Genomic DNA, 18678 nt, shown 5'->3' with positions numbered 1-18678 from the left:
GCCCAAATTAAACTGCCTGCTTCTCGGGCCCAGAAGATATGATATGCATATAACTGGTAGATTTGGATAGAAAACACTCTAAAGTTTCCAAAACTGTTAAAATAGTGTCTGTGAGTATAACAGAACTGATTTAGCAGGCGAAAACCTGAGAAAAATCCATTCAGGAAGTAGTTATTTTTTTTGGTTTTGTAGTTTTCTATTCAATGCCATTACAGTATCCATTGACTTAGGACTCAAATTGCAGTTTCTATGCCTTCCACTAGATGTCAACAGTCTTTAGAAATTGTTTCAGGCTTGTATTCTGAAAAATGGAAGTAAGAGCAGTCTGAATGAGTGGACCCTAAAGTGTCACAGAGCTTTTTCATGCGCGAGACCGAGAGAGTGTGTTTCTTGTTTACCTTTTAAATTGACGACGTTATTGTCCGGTTGAAATATTATAGATTATTTAGGCTAAAAAGAACCTGAGGATTGAATATAAACATCGTTTGACATGTTTCTATGAACTTTACGGATACAATTTGGATTTTTTTGTCTTCCTGTTTTGATTAAGAATACGGTGATTGACAGAGTCGAAAGCCTTGGCCAGGTCGAGGAAGACGGCTGCACAGTACTGTCTTTTATCGATGGCGGTTATGATATCGTTTAGTACCTTGAGCGTGGCTGAGGTGCACCCATGACCAGCTCGGAAACTGGATTGCACAGCAGAGAAGGTACGTGGGATTTGAAATGGTCAGTGATCTGTTTATTGACTTGGCTTTCGAAGACTTTAGAAAGGCAGAGCATGATGGATATAGGTCTATAACAGTTTGGGTCTAGAGTGTCACCCCCTTTGAAGAGGGGGATGACCGCTGCAGCATTCCAATCTTTAGGGATCTCGGACCATACGAAAGAGAGGTTGAACAGACTGATCATAGAGGTTGCAACAATGGCGGCGGATCATTTTAGAAAGAGAGGGTCCAGATTGTCTAGCCCAGCTGATTTGTTCAGGTCCAGGTTTTGCAGCTCTTTCAGAACATCTGCTATCTGGATTTGGGTGAAGGAGAAGCTGGGGGGGCTCGGGCAAGTAGCTACGGGGGGTGCGGAGCTGTTGGCCGGGGTAGGGGTAGCCAGGAGGAAAGCATGGCCAGCCATAGAGAAATGCTTATTGAAATTTTTGATTATCATGGATTTATCGGTGGTGACCGTGTTACCTAGCCTCAGTGCAGTGGGCAGCTGGGAGGAGGTGCTCTTGTTCTCCATGGACTTTACAGTGTCCAAATTCTTTGGGGAGTTAGAGCTACAGGATGCAAATTTCTGTTTGAAAAAGCTAGCCTTTGCTTTCCTGACTGACTGTGTGTATTGGTTCCTGACTCCCCTGGAGAGTTGCATATCGCGGGAACTATTCGATGCTATTGCAGTCTGCCACAGGATGTTTTTGTGCTGGTCAAGGGCAGTCAGGTCTGGAGTGAACCAAGGGCTATATCTGTTCTTAGTTCTACATTTTCTGAAAGGGGCATGTTTTTTTAAGATGGTGAAGAAATTACTTTTAAAGAACGACCAGGCATCCTCGGCTGACGGGGTGAGGTCAATATCCTTCCAGGATACCCAGGCCAGGTCGATTAGAAAGGCCTGCTCGCAGAAGTGTTTTAGGGAGCGTTTGACAGTGATGAGTGGAGGTCGTTTGACCGCGGACCCATAGCGGATGCAGGCAATGAGTCAGTGATCGCTGAGATCCTGATTGAAAACAGCAGAGGTATATTTGGAGGGCAAGTTGGTCAGGATAATGTCTATGAGGGTGCCCATGTTTACAGATTTAGGGTTGTAACTGGTGGTTTCCTTGATAATTTGTGTGAGATTGAGGGCATCTAGCTTAGATTGTAGGACTGCTGGGGTGTTCAGCATATCCCAGTTTAGGTCACCTAACAAAACAAACTCTGAAGATAGATGGGGGGCAATTAATTCACATATGGTGTCCATGGCACAGCTGGGAGCTGAGGGGGGTCTATAACAGGCGGCAACAGTGAGAGACTTACTTCTGGAGAGATTAATTTTTTAAATTAGAAGCTCGAACTGTTTGGGCATAGACCTGGAAAGTATGACAGAACTTTGCAAGCTATCTCTGCAGTAGATTGCAACTCCTCCCCCTTTGGCAGTTTTATCTTGACGGAAAATTATGTAGTTGGGTATGGAAATCTCAGAATTTTTGGTGGCCTTCCTAAGCCAGGATTCAGACACGGCAAGGACATCAGGGCTGGCAGAGTGTGCTAAAGCAGTGAGTAAAACAAACTTAGGGAGGAAGCTTCTGATGTTAACAAGTATATAGAAAAGCAAATTTATGAGCGATGGGAAGAATAATCTATTCTGTAGTTCTGTTCAAGACTACATGACAAGTCATTGTAGCCACGGGCAACTAAGGAAATGTGACCTCTTGTGGACAATCAGAGCCATACAAGTGGGCCGCGGAAAGGCCCAGCCAACCCCCTTTCCAAGAAGCCTTGGTTCCGACAAGTAAACGGAGAACCAAGGTATTCTCACGTAAATACATTCACGATTTCTTACTCCATGTGGGCAGCGGTTTGTGTACAAAACATATGGTTACTGTGAGAGTAGTTTCTAAATGTACCAAAGTATTGTGTCTCTGTCCCTCTCTGCCCCCCCCCCCCCCTCGCCATATATTTTGTGACAAGCCGTCATATTGTGTTTCTATCATATTAAGTTTCTAGTCAATAACCTATACAGTGTCTCTGTGTTTATCCTGTGTTATTATTGAGTTAGCTAGTAAATAAATAATTTTTACCAATTTGTGTAGTACTGAATCATAAGTAAGGCTGGGGTTTTTGCAGATGCAAGGAGGATACAGCATTCATTGGCGCCGCCAGGGGGAGCCACAGCCATCCTGATACAATCGCTGGCACCCCCTCGCCAGTCGCATATGCATACTATGCTTCTATCTGATATTTTACAAGAGGTACTATTAATTTAAATCAATAATGTATATTTTTCATAATAGTCCAGATGGCAGTCTGCCTCATGGACAGCAGCAGCTGAGCTCAGCTTCGTGTCTCTGGTGGCATCATCGGAAGCTAGCCTAGCTGGCAGCTGCCTGAAGAGTTGAGTTGAGACCGCTAACGGGTAAGTAAGTCATACAATACTACTTATAGTTAAAAAAACGTATGTATTCAGTAAACTGTTTGTTTTTTGACGATGTCGAATTACCTAGCTAGCTAGTATACGTTAGTTAGCTAGTTAGTTTATGCCTGGCTTAAGGTTACTCTGCAGCGTAGTGAGTGTTAGCTAACTATTGTTAGAGTTATCATAGCTTTCTAGAACGATTTTCAAACCACTTGATGAATTTAGGACTGGCAGATCATCTAGCTAGGTGACGTTATGGGCTATAGTGTTGCTATATGTATAGTGTTACTAGCTACGATTAGTCACTGTGGCTATGTCAATTTCCAGACAATGAAGAGAAAGTCCACGGATATCTCTTATTTCTTTTAAGAAGAAAAGTAGTACAGTGGAGACGCAGCAGCAGAGGGTTAACGTTAGTAAGGATGCAGTTGAAGATGATGTGCGGAACAGGCAGCAACAACAGTCACAGAGGTTGACAACCATGTGTAACAGTATAACTTTATGGCGTCCCCTCGCCCCGAGCCGGGCACGAACCAGGGACCCTTTGCACACATCAACAACAGTCACCCACGAAGCGTCGTTACCCATCGCTCCACAAAGGCCACGGCCCTTGCAGAGCAAGGGGAACCACTACTTCAATTCAAGGTCTCAAAGCGAGTGACGTAACCGATTGAAACGCTATTAGCGCGCACCACCGCTAACTAGCTAGCCATTTCACATCCGTTACACATGCGAGGAAGGACTCAGCTTTAGCTATTCAACCCGTTCCTGGACCAACAGGTGACAGTGCCCCTGATAATGAAATGGATGGCTAGAGAATAACGTTATCTGGATAAATGTATGGTTATAGCATGTCTACATTGAGTTATGAGTCATGACATAATCACATAAAGCCTTCTGATTCATGTTTATTAGTAGTTGAGTTTGAATAGTCTGAATAGAATTGTCTATAGGCCGATATTACAAATGTAATCAGTAATTACTATGGAGAGGGGCTAGCTACTCATGTTATTATTATTATTATTATTGTTATAAAATCAGAATAACTGATTTTACCTCTTCTTTCATCCTAGATATATCCCAGTCAAGAGCAGAGGGGCCCAAACAGCCACATCTGAAGTTTTTCCCGCAGACGGTACAGTACGCATAAATGGCTGGAATACTCTCAGAGTAAAGACTCTGTCTACTGCTATGCCTGCTGGCACTTCAGTCTCCCCTCCTCAGGTGATTCTGTGTTTACATCTGAAGAGGGGTTCAAAAATGGGAAAAAAGCAACTTACAAAGATGGGGGATTTGTAGGCCATGCCAAATCAGAATCACATACTAATGCTATGTTAAGTGTAGAGTGAAGACGGGCTAGGGCCATAAATCTTTATGATTTTGTGGATGTGTTTGCCAAAAGACACAGCAACAGGCGAATAAAGCTGTATTGAAAAGAATGTAGCCTAATAAAGCAGGGATATGAGTAGGTTGTGAGTAGGCTATAGTAAAATGTAAATTGTCCATGATAATGCTTTTCTTTTTTTCTTTTTTGGACATAGCCTACAACATATTTGTTTACAAAAAGACACAGCAACAGGTTAATAAAGCTGTATTGAAAAAAATGTAGCCTAATAAAGCAGGGATGTGAATAGGTTGTGAGTAGGCCATAGTCAAATGTATATTGTTGTCCATGATTATGCTTTTTTGCTTTGTTTTTCATTTTTGGACATATATGATATTTTTGTTTACTAAACACCTGAATAAAGCTGTATTGAAAATAATTGGAGGCCTCTGTGTGGTGTTTTTAAACTTTTTAAACATTAACTGTAAAATAAGAAACCAAAGTATATCAGTATGCGATTCCTTAACTCTCATATTGACATAGTTTTCAACTAGCCTATATACTACAACAGCATAATAGAATTGCTGAAATTCATTAATGGCTTTTGGTTTTGGTGTGCCACCCCAAGATTTTCAGTGGCCCCATCTAGCCACCCCTATGAAACATTTCTGGGGGCGCCACTGCAGATAGAACAATGGGTTAGTTATTTAAAAAAAACTTTGACCGTACTCTGCGGAACCGGTATCTTTGGTAAATCGTGTCAGAGTTCGCGGGAAATATTAATGCATTGTATTTTAGATATATGATCCTACGGGGTAGATGTTTCATGAAGCGATTTCATATCTCAATTCTGAACAATTTTATTGCGAGTGAAAATGTAATATGATCTTACTCATGATCATATAATCAAGTCTTCTCTCTTTCGATGTTCTGCAAACCAAAAATAGAAATACTGTTGGGTTTTGCAATATATCAGATCCCCCTGTCTTTAACATTAGTTGAATCCTTTTTGGCGCGAAATCATGAAGCCCCGCCTCCTTAATTCTACAGTCAGTCATCACACACAGACAGACTGCTGCATGCTTGTGTAACTTGTTTGCATAACTTGCTATATCTAGCGAGTTCTTCCTAAAATAAATATCCCAGGGAAATAGTTTATTTTGCTACATATCTAGTTTTCCTGTTTTTCCAATATGAGTTGGTAAGTCCTGTTTTGTTTCAAAACGGTCTTTGTGCAAGCAACTACCGTTAGATTTAACCTAGGGCTAGGTTAAGCCCTAGCTAGCTAAAGTTAAATCGCTATGACGTTGGTAACGTTAGTGTAGCTTCAAGGCTAGCTAGCTGAACTGCTTACTTGCCATACAGTTTACACATGCACGGTTATTTGTCTCACTCTCATTAATTTAATATTTACTCAACAGCGTAAAGGGAGAAACCCGAAGCATGTCTCCTCATTGCCCGAAGCCTAACGAATCTGAAGAACCGCTGGGTACAGCTATGGAGGAGACTTTGCCTGAAAGTGGTAAGTGAAGACACTCATTCATTGGCCATCGGTGGCTTACTAACTTGTAGTAACTACTACCCTTAGAGGTTGCCTCCTAATGACAATTCTTCCCTTCATTTAAATTATCACCATATACGATTTATATAGAAAAGTAAGTGGACACCCCTTCAAATTAGCCAATACGGCTATTTCAGCCGCACCCGTTGCTAACAGGTGTATTAAATCGAGCACACAGCCATGCAATCTCCAGAGACCAACATTGGCAGTAGAATGGCCTTTGTGAATAGCTGTGACTTTCAATGTGGCACCATCATAGGATGTCACCAAGTCAGTTCATCAAATGTTTTGCCCTGGTCAACTGTAAGTGCTGTTATTGGGAAGTGGGAAAGTGTAGGAGCAACAACGTCTCAGCTGTGAAGTGGTAGGCCACACAAGCTTGCAGAACGGAACCACAGAGTGCTGAAGCGTGTAAAAATCACCTGTATTCGGTTGCAACACTCACAACCGAGTTCCAAACTGCCTCTGGAAGCAACGTCAGCATAAGAACTGTTTGTCGGGAGCTTGTCAAAGGAGGCGTTTCCATGGCGAAGGAGGCATGCACAAGCCTAAGATCACCATGCGCAATGCCAAGCTTCGGCTCGAGTGGTGTAAAGCATGCCGCCATTGGACTCTGGAGCAGTGGAGTGATGAATCACTCTTCATCTGGCGGTCTGCCATTCGAATCTGGGTTTGGAAGATGCCAGGAAAATGCTACCTGCCCCAATGGGTAGTGCCAACTGAAGTTTGATGGTGGAGGAATAATGGTCTGGGGCTGTTTTTCATGGTTCGGCCTAGGATCCTTAGTTGCAGTGAAGGGAAATCTGAATGCTATAGCGTAGAATGACATTCCAAATCAAATTTTATTTTCGCACGTGCCGAATACAGTAGGTGTAGACTTTACCGTGAAATGCTTACATACAAGCCCTTAACCAACAATGCAGTTCAAGACAAGAGTTAAGAAAATATTTACTAAATAAAGGTAAAAAGTAATGCAATAAAATAACAAGGCTATATACAGGGGGTACCGGTGCGGTGGGACATTCTAGAAGATTCTGTATTTTGTGCCAACGGTTTGGGAAGGCCCTTTCCTGTTTCAGCATGACAATGCCCCGTGCACAAAGCGAGGTCCATACAGAAATGGTTTATCGATCATGTGGAAGAACTTGACTGGCCTGCACAGAGCCCTGACCTCAACCCCATCGAACACCTTTTGGATTAATTGGAACGCTGACTGCATGCCAGGCTTAATGGGCCAACATCATTGCCAACCTCACTAATGCTCTTGTGGCTGAATGGAAGCAAGTCCCTGCAATTTTACAACATCTAGTGGAAAGTTTTCCCAGGAGAGTGGAGGCTGTTATAACAGCAAAGGGGGGACCAACTCCATATTAATGCCCATGATTTTGGAATGAGATGTTTGACGAGCGGGTGTCCACATACTTTTGGTCATGTAGTGTACGTTAACCATATCACCACTCAGCAGCTGCAAGTGTGAAAGCTGAAGATGTAGTGTCTGCAGTTGTCATCACAAAAGAGATGGAGGAAGAGGAGAAGCAGTTGATGGAGAAAGGAGAGAAACAAGAAGAGGAGATGATGAAAAAGGTTAGTTTTTGTTGTTGTTGATAAACAATGTCTGAATAACTGTAGTGATGTTGGGGGTAATGTTTTCAATGGCCAACATTTGCCCCTTTTTTCCCCAAGGCTCGAGAAGCTCGGGAGAAGGAATCTCATGACATCCGCTTCAAGAGACTGCAACACTTGCTGGAGAAAAGTAACATCTATTCCAAATTCCTTCTTACCAAGATGGAGCAACAGCAGCAGGAGGTAAGTCCTAATACCGGTGGAATATTAGAAGTACCTCTTGCACAGCTTTTATACGACTACTACCTATCCATAGATGTGATTTGATCATGTTACAGCTAATGAGTGACAGGTGAACAAATACGAATGAGAACAGGAATCTAGGCTGTCACTACCTAAGCTCCTTAGCTTTGCTGTTTCCAGGCCTTCTTTGGGGTCCTGTTCATGCATAACTCTGCTGTATCTATCCTTAATTGTGGATAATTGCTTTCCAACTCGTGATTGTCTGAACATGCATAGAAACACATACAGTGCCAGTTAAAAGTTTGAACACACCCACTCATTCAAAGGTTTTTCTTTATTCTTACTATTTTCTACACTGTAGAATAATAGTGAAGACATCAAAACTATGAACTAACACATGGAATCATGTAGTAGCCAAAAAAGTGTTAAACCAAAATATATTTTAAGTCTGAGATTCTTCAAATTAGCCTTGACAGCGTTGCACATTCTCTCAACCAGCTTCACCTGGAATGCTTTTCCAACAGTCTTGAAGGAATTGCTGAGCACTTGTTGGCTGCTTTTCCTTCACTCTGCGGTCCAACTCATCCCAACCCATCTCAATTGGGTTGAGGTCGGGTGATTGTGGAGGCCAGGTCATCTTATGCAGCACTCCATCACTCTCCTTGGTCAAATATCCCTTACACAGCCTGGAGGTGTGTTGGGTCATTGTCCTGTTGAAAAACAAATGATAGTCCCACTAGGCGCAAACCAGATGGGATGGCGTATCGCTGCAGAATGCTGTGGTAGCCATGCTGGTTAAGTGTGCCTTGAATTCTAAATAAATTACTGACAGTGTCACCAGCAAAGCACCATCACACCTCCTCCTACATGCTTCATGGTGGGAACCACACATGTGGAGATCATCCGTTCACCTACACAGCGGTTGGAACCAAAAATCTCATATTTGGGCTCATCAGAACAAAGAACAGATTTCCACCAGTCAAATGTCCACTGCCTGTGTTTTTTGGCCCAAGCCAGTCTCTTCTTCTTATTAGTGTCCTATAGTGGTTTGCAGCAATTTGACCATGAAGGCCTGATTCACCCAGTCTCTGAACAGTTGATGTTGAGATGTGTCTGTTACTTTAACTCTGAAGCATTTATTTGGGCTGCAATCTGAGGTGCAGTTAACTCTAATGAACTTGTCCTCTGCAGCAGAGGTAACTCTGGGTCTTCCTTTCCTGTGGCGGTCCCCGCGAGAGTCAACATAGCGCTTGATGGTTTTTGCGACTGCACTTGAAGAAACTTTCAAAATTCTTGAAATGTTCCGTATTGACTGAATTTCATGTCTTAAAGTAATGATGGACTGTCGTTTCTCTTTGCTTATTTGAGCTGTTCTTGTCATATGTTATTTCATAGTGTTGATGTCTTCACTATTCTACAGTGTAAAAAACAGTAAAAATAAAGAAACCCTGCAATGAGTAGGTGTGTCCAAACTTTTGACTGGTACTATATATCTACCCAAGTAGTCTGAATAGTATTTGAAAAAGCAGTGTTTAACAGTACATTTTCCCTATAAACCCAGGAAATGCTGAAGAAAGAGAGACTGGAAAAGAAGACACAAAAGGTGAGTGAGTTTTCCATTCCAATGAGTGTTTTTTGTTATGTTTCTGTGATTTATTGCTGCCAGCAGCTCCTTAATCATTAAACATATACAATTTTCTTGTCACAGGGCACTGGCAAAAAGACTGGAAGAGGTAGGCAGCACTTGTGTCCTGTTACGTTGCATCATGAACACTGAAATCCTCTAGTTGATGTTGAAACACAATTTTATATTGACGATATCCAACTCCTGAATTTGTCTGTTTTTTTCAGTTGGAAGAAAGAAAAGGGAGAGGGAGGAAGATTACAAAATTGCTGATGTCATGTCTAAAGAGGTAAGGGTGTCCGTCTCTTTTTGAAGTGTAGAAATGCCTATTTCGCGCTTTTTTTTGCATATGTCATAATTTTTTTGCTTTTTGTTTCAGGAAATTATGTCCAAGGCCAAGAAACCTAAAGTGGAGGACGAGGTAAAGGACTTTTGTTTATACACCGCAAGGAGCATTTTTGAACTGATTGTTATTCTTAGACTCAAGAACTTGGGAGAGTGTTGATGAGTCCTAGATGTTCCAGATGCTCTAATGTCAATATATCTGTCTGTGAATAACAGGAGGTCCTTGGGAAGAAGAAGCTAGAAGCGGAGGACATTGAAAAGATGAGTGACTCAAATGCTGACATCAAGGGCCGTCTGTCGGAGGCTGTGAGAGACCATGCCAAACAACTGCTGGACCCAGACAGGAAAGTGAACGGGCAGGCCGTGCTCGCCCAGCAGCCCCTGCTCTTCACTGGGGGAGTCATGAGGTCGTACCAGATAGAGGGCGTGGAGTGGCTCAGGGTAAGTGGGCTGCTGATTATGCCCATTTTGTTTGATCATAGAGATATTTCGTTATAACCTTGATGTGTATTTTGTTTTCTCCAGATGTTGTGGGAGAATGGTATCAATGGGATCCTGGCAGATGAGATGGGTCTGGGGAAGACCATCCAGTGCATTGCCCATGTGGCCATGATGCTGGAGAGAAAGGTGCTGGGACCCTTCTTGGTGGTGGCCCCCCTGTCCACTCTGCCCAACTGGATCAATGAGTTCAAGCGCTTCACTCCAGAGGTTAAAAAAAAAACTATTCAAAGTATTACAGAAGTTGTGCAATTGATACCATTTGAAAGTGAATATGTCATATGCATCACCAATGCCAATCAATTAATGTTGTTTTTTTCCCACTGTTCAATTCCTTGTTCATGTTGAATTGTAAGGTGTCAGTACAGCTGTACCATGGGCCTGCTAAGGAGAGGATGTTGTTGTTAAAGCAGATTCGTAAGCCCCAGGGGCCTCACAACATGTGCCCTGTGGTGGTCACTTCCTTTGAGATTGCTATGATAGACAGGAAGTTTCTGCAGGTAAGCCCAACTCCTCTACTCATATCATGTAAGCTGTAAAAGTTGCATGTATTAAATTTGCCTTCCTCAAGTTGTGCAACCTATTTAACCCATTCAGCATCTCACTGATAACCCCCTCTTGCTGTTCCTCCCCAGCGCTTCCAGTGGAAGTACCTGATCGTGGACGAGGGCCACAGGATCAAGAACCTGAACTGCCGACTGGTGAGGGAGCTGAAGATGCTGCCCACGGACAACAAGCTGCTCCTGACAGGCACACCGCTGCAGAACAACCTGGCTGAGCTCTGGTCACTGCTCAACTTCCTCCTGCCTGAGGTGTTTGATGACCTCAAGAGGTAAGGGACATGTCTGTATGTTTGCCTCTACTGTTGGAATGGGACTACAGAATGTTTTTATTTTGCCTTGTAAACTTAATTGCACTTTACTTATCTCTACAGCTTTGAGTCGTGGTTTGACATCGACACCATCGGATCGAATGCAAAAAAGGTTGTGGCTATCGAACGAGAGCAGAACATCCTGCACATGCTCCACCAGGTAAGCCCTCTGACTGACTAGCTCTGCAATTCACTGGGAAAGGTAAAACGGTTAAACCAGTAGGGAGATTGTCCATAAACTCTCTTTCATCTGCAGATTCTGACGCCGTTCCTGCTAAGAAGACTGAAGTCTGACGTGACGTTGGAGGTGCCGCCCAAGAAAGAGATTGTTGTGTACGCCCCACTCACTGCCAAACAGGAGTCTTTTTACACTGCTGTGGTCAACAAGACCATTGCCAAAATGCTGGGCCAGGAGAAGGTAAGAGCTTCAGTTCACTGCTACACTGTCATATGGGTTAAACTATAGAAAAACAAGGGTATAGAATGGGAATAAAATATTGGCGACTTCTTCTGAGGCCATACTTTGTTTTAAAAGATGTTTGTAAGAGACGTGTCCCCTTTCAGGGGGAGGCCCCAGTGGTGCTGACGACCGACGGCAGGCCTAAGCGCAGGACCAGGAGGCCTGTGGACTACAAAGAGACTGATGGTGACACGTCCTACGACCTGGAGAAGTACCTGGAGAGGGTTCAGAAAGAGGCAGAGCTGAGGTCAGAATCTCCTCTACTATGGTAGTGTTCTGTGTGACGCAAACAATGCTGTGCCCATAAATAGGATGATTCTATTGTTATGGCTGTGCCTTTACATAATAGGTCATATCAATTGTAGTTTATCAAGTCTGTATAATTTCTATGTTTTTGTGAATGTCAACCGCATTTTAATGTCACCTCTTAATATAAATGAACCATAAAGACTAGAGTTTGATATTTGCCCCAGCACTGGTGTAACGTGTGACCGATCTCTCCTCTCCAGCCCCGCGCCGGTGGTGGACGTGCAGATGCCCCTGGACTCCCAGATTAACCTGAAACTGCAGAACATCCTCATGCTGCTGAAGAGGTGCTGTAACCACCCCTACCTCATAGAGTACCCACTGGACCCGGCCACTCAGGAGTTCAAGGTAAAGGCCCGCTGGATTTCAATGGCTACTGCCACAAAATGATGTAGAAATGACACGGCCAATGAATGTTGTGGGTGCATTCATGACTTCTCATCGCAGCTAAGTAGAGGCTTTTGTCAGAGCGTTTAGGGTGTTGGACTGCCATCTGGTGTAGCTCATTTGTAAATGCATTGTCTTGTGTTTCACCCTCAATCTCTTTCCCCTGCAGATTGATGAGCAGCTAGTGCACACCTCTGGGAAGTTCCTTATTCTAGACAGAATGCTGCCAGAGCTGAAGAAGAGGGGACACAAGGTAAACTGACATTCTTTGTCAAGTGTTGGATTTTAATACCCCAGCCTTTTTGCTTGAATATGTATTTATTGAGAGTTGCTTGTGACCACTTCTGACTCGACATTGCGGACAAAAAGGTGCTGATTTTCAGCCAGATGACGTCCATCTTGGATATCCTAATGGACTACTGCTACCTGCGTGGTTACCAGTACAGCCGACTGGACGGGACAATGGCTTATGCCGAGAGAGAGGAGAACGTGAGTAGCGGCAGGGTCTACTCCCCACAAAGGAATTACCCTTAAAGCACTCTGCCATGAAGCAGTCATACAGCTCTTATAATCATGTGGCAGTCTCTCCTTTCTTGTGCTGTGCAATTATCCCTCCATATTTTCTTTGCAGATGACAAAGTTCTCGTCTGACCCAGAGGTGTTCCTCTTCCTACTGAGCACCAGAGCAGGTGGCCTGGGCATCAACCTGACTGCTGCTGACACCGTCATCATCTTTGACAGTGACTGGGTAGGTGTATAACTCTTGCTCTCTGGATGAGTGCAACAAACGTTGCCTACTACTATTTGTTTGGTACTGACTGGTATTGTGCTATACGATAATGAATGGACTCTTCTTCTGTCAGAACCCCCAGGCAGACCTGCAGGCCCAGGATAGGTGCCACCGTATCGGGCAGACCAAACCCGTGGTGGTGTATCGCCTGGTCACGGCCAACACCATCGACCAGAAGATCCTGGAGAGAGCCTCAGCCAAGAGGAAACTGGAGAAGATGGTCATTCACAAGAGTGTGTAGAGTACCACATCCAGGACACCACTATTACATTGAGGGAAATCTAAAACCCACATGAATGGAAGATGTATTAAAGCAGGGATGGGCAACTGGTGGCCTGGCCCATCTTTTGTAGGCCCATGGACCAAGTTAAAATGGTAGAATACACATGGTGCAATTTAGAAATTTGGTTTTGAATCAGCAGTTTCTCTTGTCAGTCACTCACCCTTGTCAGCCAACAGTTTTTAGCTGGCTAGACTAATTTACCAACCTATCTAAACTTATATTAATCATGGTCGAATACCGACTAGGTAGCCCCCGTTGATTTGGTTAGTCACACTCACTCAGATGTCATATTAAAAACTGCAGACAATTCTCCACCCTATGGCAAAATTGCTGCTGTCAAGAGGGACCGCTAAAATGTTTTGCTAACAAGGGGTGGGCGGGCAACAATTTTGCTTTGGGCACCGAAAATGCAAGGGCCGGCTGACTGCACATGTGGGTATGCAGACCCGCGAGCCACTGCTGCCGCTCATGAGGAGTTTCAGATTTTTATTGGCGGCCCCCACCCCCATCAGTTGCCCCTCCCTGCATTAGAGATGCTAAATATTTCAGAACTGAGTATTGTAGCTGGGATTTAAAATTTAAAAAAATAGGTGCATGTGTTCATATTTTGGTACCTTTTTTTATCTTCAGACAAATTCAAAGGAGGAAAAGCTGAGCTCAAACAGACCAAGAGCTGCGTTGACGTGTCCGAGCTGATGGATCTTCTCAACGCAAGAGATTACGAGAAGTACGAGATTGTCGATCAATGTTCATTATGAAACTCACTAGAGGAAATGTCAAATGTATAGTAAGTTGGTCGAAGTCTCTTGTTATTTAATGACGGTCTTTCTCAGGGAGGTGAAAAGCACCACGGGGAAGGTCATTAGTGACAAGGACCTGGAGTTTCTGCTGGACCGCAGTGACCTACTAGGTGAGTTCTATTAAACACCTACTGTCATGGAATGGGATGTCGTGGTGCTTTCTAGAATGTAACGTTGACATACATGCTTCACAATATACTCAGATCCTTTGTCAGCATGCGTTACCACTGTAGAGCTCCGGTGCCGTCCCCTGTAGAATGGCCCCCTGACGAAACCTCAACATCTATTGTCATAAACCTAGCTTTTGTTTGGGCTCCATTGTATGAAATGTAATCATTTGGCTCCTTCCAGACAAGGCCAAGAGGAGCTCAAAACCGGAGAAGGTTGGAGTCTTCAAGGTTATCGAAGCCAAGGAATCATCTGAGATCAACTTGACCAGAGTTTGAAAGAAGACGAGCTACTCCTAAAGGCATAACCAAAAAGATCTTGAGCTAGTTCCTAAGGGTCCACGACGCTGGTTATAATACTGAGACTGAAACCCGAGGACTTAGTCAAGCCGTCCTCCTAAAACAACTGTTTTTATACTAGAAGAAAGTGTATTTCATTGTAAAGTTTATGCGTCTGTTATTAACTGCCTTTGTATTAAAGTTTATTTTTGTCGTAGAGTTTGTCAAATACTGTTGGTTATAGTGGAGACTGAAACCAGTCTTCCAGAAGCTGTTTATATATAACAAAGTATTCTTAAAGCTTTGACATCTTTCTTACCTGCCATTGTTATTATTTTTGTTGTAGAGTTGGATACTGTTTGGACTTTTAAAACCACTTTAGGTGCAGTGATTCATTCACTTGGAAGTCATTTTTTTTGTAAAAGCCCCATTTTTGTGTTGGAACCAATTTACTTTTTCACAATACATGTTAAAGTAAATGCTGTACTCATATCTTGTTCAGTTCACTAAATGGGTTAATTGATACTGTATGTTGTTGGACCAGAACTCCAAGCACTTTTATGTAAGGAAAGGTATTTCTTTACAAGCTGAGACATTCCCTTTTAATTGTTTTGTATGCAAACCCTCTTCTAAAAAATAAACAGTATCTCCTGAATGTGTTATGGTCGTGTGAGTTCTATTCCTTATAATAGTGGAATGTGGTGCTGCTTACATACAGACGAGACGGTCTGTCAGTAGGCATGTGCCAAAAAAGATGAATGTGCCTTTTGAAAAGGTTATGCATGTTTTCACATACACATATAAAACAATGTTTGATACATATGTCATGGTTGGGGATCAATAAGTGACCCACCAAACAGTTCACATACTTAATCAGAGTAAAACAGCTGTAGAAAAGACCAGTGATGGAAAAAGTACTCACTTTTCATACTTGAGTAAAAGTAAACATACCTTAATTGAAAGTGACTCAAGTAAAAGTGATTCATCCATTAAAATGCTACTTTAATAAAAGTATTTGGTTTTAAATATACTTAAGTATCAAAAGTATACATTACAAATTCCTTATATTATCCAAACCAGATGGCATAATTTTCTTATGCCATCGGGTCCACTCCAACACTCAGTCATCTTTACAAATGAAGCATTTGTGTTTAGTGAGGCTGCCAGATCAGACCAGGGATGTTCTCTTGATAAGTGCATGAGTAAAAAGTACATTATTTTCATTAGGAAAGTAGTGAAGTAAACGTCAAATATAAATAGTAAAGTACAGATTTGACTTATAAATAGTGAAATACAGATATGACTTAAGTACTACTTTAAAGTATTTTTACTTAAGTACTTTACAACCCTGGAAAATACTGGACCTGACAAGAGTACAGCAGTCATTAAAAGCACGTTCTGTCATTCAAAGGTCAGTCATTGTTAAACAGTGTTGAATTCGCTTGCACCTGCTCAGTAGGAGCTAGTGAACACACCCTCCATTCTCTCCTAAAGCCTCTGGTGTCAGGGTGCTCAGCCTTGCACACACATTACTGGGGTGTGGTCAAAGAGGACACTAACCTGGCTGGTGCATTTTCAACCTCTCTGCTCGGACTCTTTAGACTACCTCTAAAAAAGCACCAAAAAATACTAGTACGGAAGTGACATTTTGATTCAACACTGGAATTCAGTTGATTCTTTAGTAAGGACTATTTTGTGGTAGGGCAAATCTTACCTACTTGTTTTTAAAATATGGTGTTTACGGTTACTTTCGTACAGTATCTCTGTTCTAGTATCTATTTTGACAGTGTTAACCTAGTTGGACCACTTTACCGGGTCATTGTCATATGTGTCCCATAAGCCTTCGGTCTAACTAAACCATGGAACGTCTGAAGTTAGTTCTGCAGTATTTTCAGTCCAGCTCTGCATCTTACTGGCCCTCATCTGCATCGTACTGGCCCTGATCTGCATCGTACTGGCCCTAATCAGTGTGAACCTCTAAACCAGCTTTGACTTCAACTGCCCCTGTATTCCACAATATAACAAACTCTACGCACTGGGGGTGATGTTTGTCCCACCTTTAATATTCTTCTTCCTGGGAATCTTGGGCAATCGACACACAGGAATCATGATGGAAGAATGGTTGAGACCCATTGGGAAGAGAAGCAAAGATCATGCCATTGTCAAGTGAGTTTTCAAGTGCTGCTGTCAAACCACCTCATGTTCCTGTGTTTACTACCACCATTACCACTACCATCACAGCTTTTAGTCCAACAACTACAACTACTTCCTGTAATTATTGGGATGTTTTAACCCTCTGCAGGTACATGTTCTCTGCCATGATGCATAGGGCTCTACTGGCGCCAATGGTGTGGATTCTGGTCACTCTGCTGGATGGGAAAATCTTCATCTGTGCTTTCAGCATGAGTGTAGACCCCAAACCGTTCTCTGGTAGCTATAACCACAACACCTTTTAATGACAGTATAACCTTAACTAATAGCACTGACTGTATCTCTAACTCTGACTTTGACCCAAGCCCTCACCCAGAGTTAAACTAGTCTTGTCCAGTCTAGTCTTGTAACATTCTAACTTGGACTCAAACACTAACTTTACATTAGTTGTGCTCTATTTTTCCACAGGCATGCCCGACAACACTGGCCTGGACCTGGTCTAGCTCATGGCCAAGGTGCCTTGCGAGGAGGACATGGTCTTCAGGAATATCACATTCCGTAAAGCTGTTTCACACTACGTGCGCTGCTACTCTCAAGTGAGTGTACTCCCATTTTTAAATAACCCTGAAACTCATGTCTTTACTTTGCGTATTTGAGTTGATGTGTTTAATATTCAAATCGGCAAAAATGTGGTTGCACTGTTCAGGTAGGTAGGCTTTTGTTAGTCCCTTGTACACTCAAATCCTACTCCTAAATGCGGGGGTGTCCAAAACAATCGTACTGATGACTAATGTCCTCCATTCTCTATTCCGAATGCCAACGCTTTATACTATACTTCCCTGACAGGCGATTGGATGGTCTATCCTCCTCTTCTTCATTCTTTTGAGTGCACTGGGCCGTCTCATCAAGCCCTGCTTCAATGACCATGCCACCATCCTTCAGACACGCTTACTGGAGCAACTACCTGGACATCGAGCAGAAGCCCTTCGACTAGACGTGCGTGCTGCGGTTTTGCCCGCAAGTGCGTGGTGCAGTTCTTCAAGTGCGTGGTGCAGTTCTTCAAGTGCGTGGTGCAGTTCTTCAAGTGCGTGGTGCAGTTCTTCAAGTGCGTGGTGCAGTTCTTCAAGTGCGTGGTGCAGTTCTTCAAGTGCGTGGTGCAGTTCTTCAAGTGCGTGGGCATGCGGGAAGACGCAGTGCTAAGACTGCCTCTCTCACCCGAAGTCAGGTACAGGAGGAACGAAGATATGTTGGAAGAGGAGGAGGAGAGACTCCATGGGATTACCAAGCAGGAACAGATGGATCAGCTGCTTCAAACATGGTTCCAGTGTAAGCCTGAGCTGGATGTCACTAGAATGACCAACAGGCCTAGTGTGTGTCACCTGGGAGGACGACAATGGAAAAACCCTCTACTCAGACATTTAGATATGTGTGTGTGTGTGTGTGTGTGTGTGTGTGTGTGTGTGTGTGTGTGTGTGTGTGTGTGTGTGCGTGTGCGTGTGCGTGTGAGTGTGAGTGTGAGTGTGTGTGTGTGTGTGTGTGTGTGTGATTGTGTAAATAGTACTTATTCGATTATTACTGTTTTCCATGGGCTGCATACTATACATTCAACACAATTATGTTTAAACTATTCATTAGAGAGTGGACCTAGAAACTATGTGCCTGGGGGTATTGGAATGTGCTGGGATTTAGACTGACTTGTTCTGCATAGTTCATTTTACATACTGCTCAACTCCATGGATATCAGACAGATGCAAATTAGAGATGGACTGAGTTATTCAACACTTTACATTATGCTATTTATTCTTCAAAAGGTACCTGGTACTAATGGTGATAGATTTAATGAAAGTGGGCAACTGTAATTAAAAGTAATTAATTGGTTACTACTGTGTAATTACCATTTTACCATACATGTGTT

The 18678-nt window shown here is 43.0% G+C and overlaps 1 protein-coding gene and 1 pseudogene across 6 annotated transcripts; both read left to right on the top strand.

Moving 5' to 3' along the window:
• Positions 1–501: 501 nt before the first annotated feature.
• LOC139562371 (lymphocyte-specific helicase-like) lies at positions 502–15267 on the top strand. Of its 6 annotated transcripts, none has more exons than XM_071380062.1 (24): positions 2913–3111; positions 4185–4335; positions 5857–5957; positions 7462–7580; positions 7680–7802; positions 9364–9405; positions 9511–9535; positions 9654–9715; positions 9806–9847; positions 9988–10212; positions 10297–10479; positions 10626–10769; positions 10905–11101; positions 11204–11300; positions 11397–11558; positions 11705–11847; positions 12110–12254; positions 12463–12546; positions 12663–12782; positions 12925–13041; positions 13157–13316; positions 13997–14093; positions 14200–14276; positions 14518–15267. In XM_071380062.1, exons 3-24 carry the CDS (start codon positions 5879–5881, stop codon positions 14610–14612), a joined length of 2538 nt encoding a protein of 845 aa, XP_071236163.1. In that variant the 5' UTR covers positions 2913–3111; positions 4185–4335; positions 5857–5878; the 3' UTR covers positions 14613–15267. The 6 variants fall into 6 exon arrangements, with proteins under 6 accessions (XP_071236162.1, XP_071236163.1, XP_071236160.1 ...); XM_071380059.1 differs by having other exon boundaries at positions 7459–7580; XM_071380061.1 differs by lacking the exons at positions 2913–3111; positions 4185–4335 and adding an exon at positions 502–710 and having other exon boundaries at positions 7459–7580.
• A 1113-nt stretch (positions 15268–16380) lies between these two features.
• Positions 16381–18627, top strand: LOC139562172 (calcium homeostasis modulator protein 3-like; annotated as a pseudogene).
• The last annotated feature ends 51 nt before the right edge of the window (positions 18628–18678 follow it).

The sequence above is a fragment of the Salvelinus alpinus genome, chromosome 32 (genome assembly GCF_045679555.1).
Source record: "Salvelinus alpinus chromosome 32, SLU_Salpinus.1, whole genome shotgun sequence".
Classification (NCBI taxonomy): Eukaryota; Metazoa; Chordata; class Actinopteri; order Salmoniformes; family Salmonidae; genus Salvelinus; species Salvelinus alpinus.
This window is presented reverse-complemented; position numbering and strand designations above follow the sequence as displayed.

Excerpts from the sequence above, each read along its gene's own strand:
- LOC139562371 (XM_071380057.1), top strand. Across the intron at positions 5,958-7,458 it reads GGAGACTTTGCCTGAAAGTG|CAGCTGCAAGTGTGAAAGCT; the intron begins GTAAGTGAAGAC and ends ATCACCACTCAG. Across the intron at positions 7,803-9,363 it reads TGGAGCAACAGCAGCAGGAG|GAAATGCTGAAGAAAGAGAG; the intron begins GTAAGTCCTAAT and ends CTATAAACCCAG.